Source organism: Fulmarus glacialis, unplaced genomic scaffold (assembly GCF_000690835.1).
Source record: "Fulmarus glacialis isolate BGI_N327 unplaced genomic scaffold, ASM69083v1 scaffold1400, whole genome shotgun sequence".
Classification (NCBI taxonomy): Eukaryota; Metazoa; Chordata; class Aves; order Procellariiformes; family Procellariidae; genus Fulmarus; species Fulmarus glacialis.
In genome coordinates, this window is record NW_009186878.1 from 1,001 (window position 1) to 2,086 (window position 1,086).

The following is a 1,086-nucleotide window of genomic DNA, read 5'->3' on the forward strand; positions in this document are numbered from 1 at the left end:
GGGGCAGCTGACACTATTGCCCACGTTTTCGTCTCCCGAGTAGCATTCGCCTGAAGGATGAAGGAAAAAGCTTAGGGCAGTTTGCTCTCACCCCCGGTGGGACACCCTCCACTGCTCCGCCTCCTGGCCACCCCTCGCTGGTGGCCGTGCCACCCACTGCAGCACAAGCACCCGTGGTCCAGCAACCTCCACCGGAGCCCTCGCGATCCCCACGCCTGCCCATAAGCGCTTCATTTCTCTGCCCATCAGTCCCTCACCATGCGGGAAGGACCGTGCCCTGCTCCCGCAACGGGAGCCCAGCGAGACCCCACGGAGGAGCCCATCGCACAGCATGGAGCCTGGCCGTCACCACCAAGGGTGTCTGGATCTCGTTTTTCACAACTCGTATAGGTCCCGAGGAGACACACGTTGCCTTTGTGCCTCCTGATCAATGCTCAGACATTTGGAAATTCAATTCCAATTCAGACTTGGAAAATAGTGACAGCTTAACTTTGCATTATTTTGACTTTACATGGCAACACTGTGGGCTATTTTAACAAGACAGGTAGTAAAACACATTTACATCACTGATATCTACTAACACCACAATTATTTTTAAAATACAAAGTCAGAAGTGCTTTTAATGCTATCCAAGATGTTTTTTCTCTCTCCAACGAGCATCACCTAAGCCCAATTTGATCCCAACACATCTTTCCTGTATTTTTGGCCGCAGCGCTTCTAGGCTTTGGGGAGTTTTATTCGTGATGTTCCCTGCACTCCAGGCCCCCAAACCAGGGATCTTGCCCCACTCAGTGCCCCCCACGCTCCTCTATAGCTCAATTCTCAGGACGCAGGCAGCCGTGGCTTTTCTTACCGGTGTCGGGGTCACAAATTCCTCCCCCCTGGCAATTGCACGGCACGCAGATGCTGAAGGGCCCCCGGCCGGGGACATCTCTGCGGTAGCCAGGGGCACACCTCTCGCAGAACTGTCCCCGGTACCCCGCCGGGCACTCGCAGCGCTCCACCCAGGGAGCGGGGACTCCGGCGACCGGCTGTGCCGACACCAGGGAGACGATGTCGATGGAGCCGGTGCCTGGGGGGAGATAC

The 1,086-nt window shown here is 56.2% G+C and overlaps 1 protein-coding gene across 1 annotated transcript in view; it reads right to left on the minus strand.

Annotated features, from left to right (window-relative positions):
- Window positions 1-1,086, minus strand: part of LOC104073174 (laminin subunit gamma-2-like) — a gene marked incomplete at its 3' end in the record, with an annotated part of 12,231 nt that overhangs the window by 837 nt on the left and 10,308 nt on the right. The window contains exons 9-10 of the mRNA XM_009572862.1: window positions 854-1,072; window positions 1-50 (exon numbers count right to left, since the gene is read on the minus strand). The exon at window positions 1-50 is cut by the window's left edge and continues 133 nt beyond it. Coding sequence (XP_009571157.1) covers window positions 1-50; window positions 854-1,072 — 269 coding nt within the window. The remainder of the gene's footprint in view (window positions 51-853; window positions 1,073-1,086) is intronic.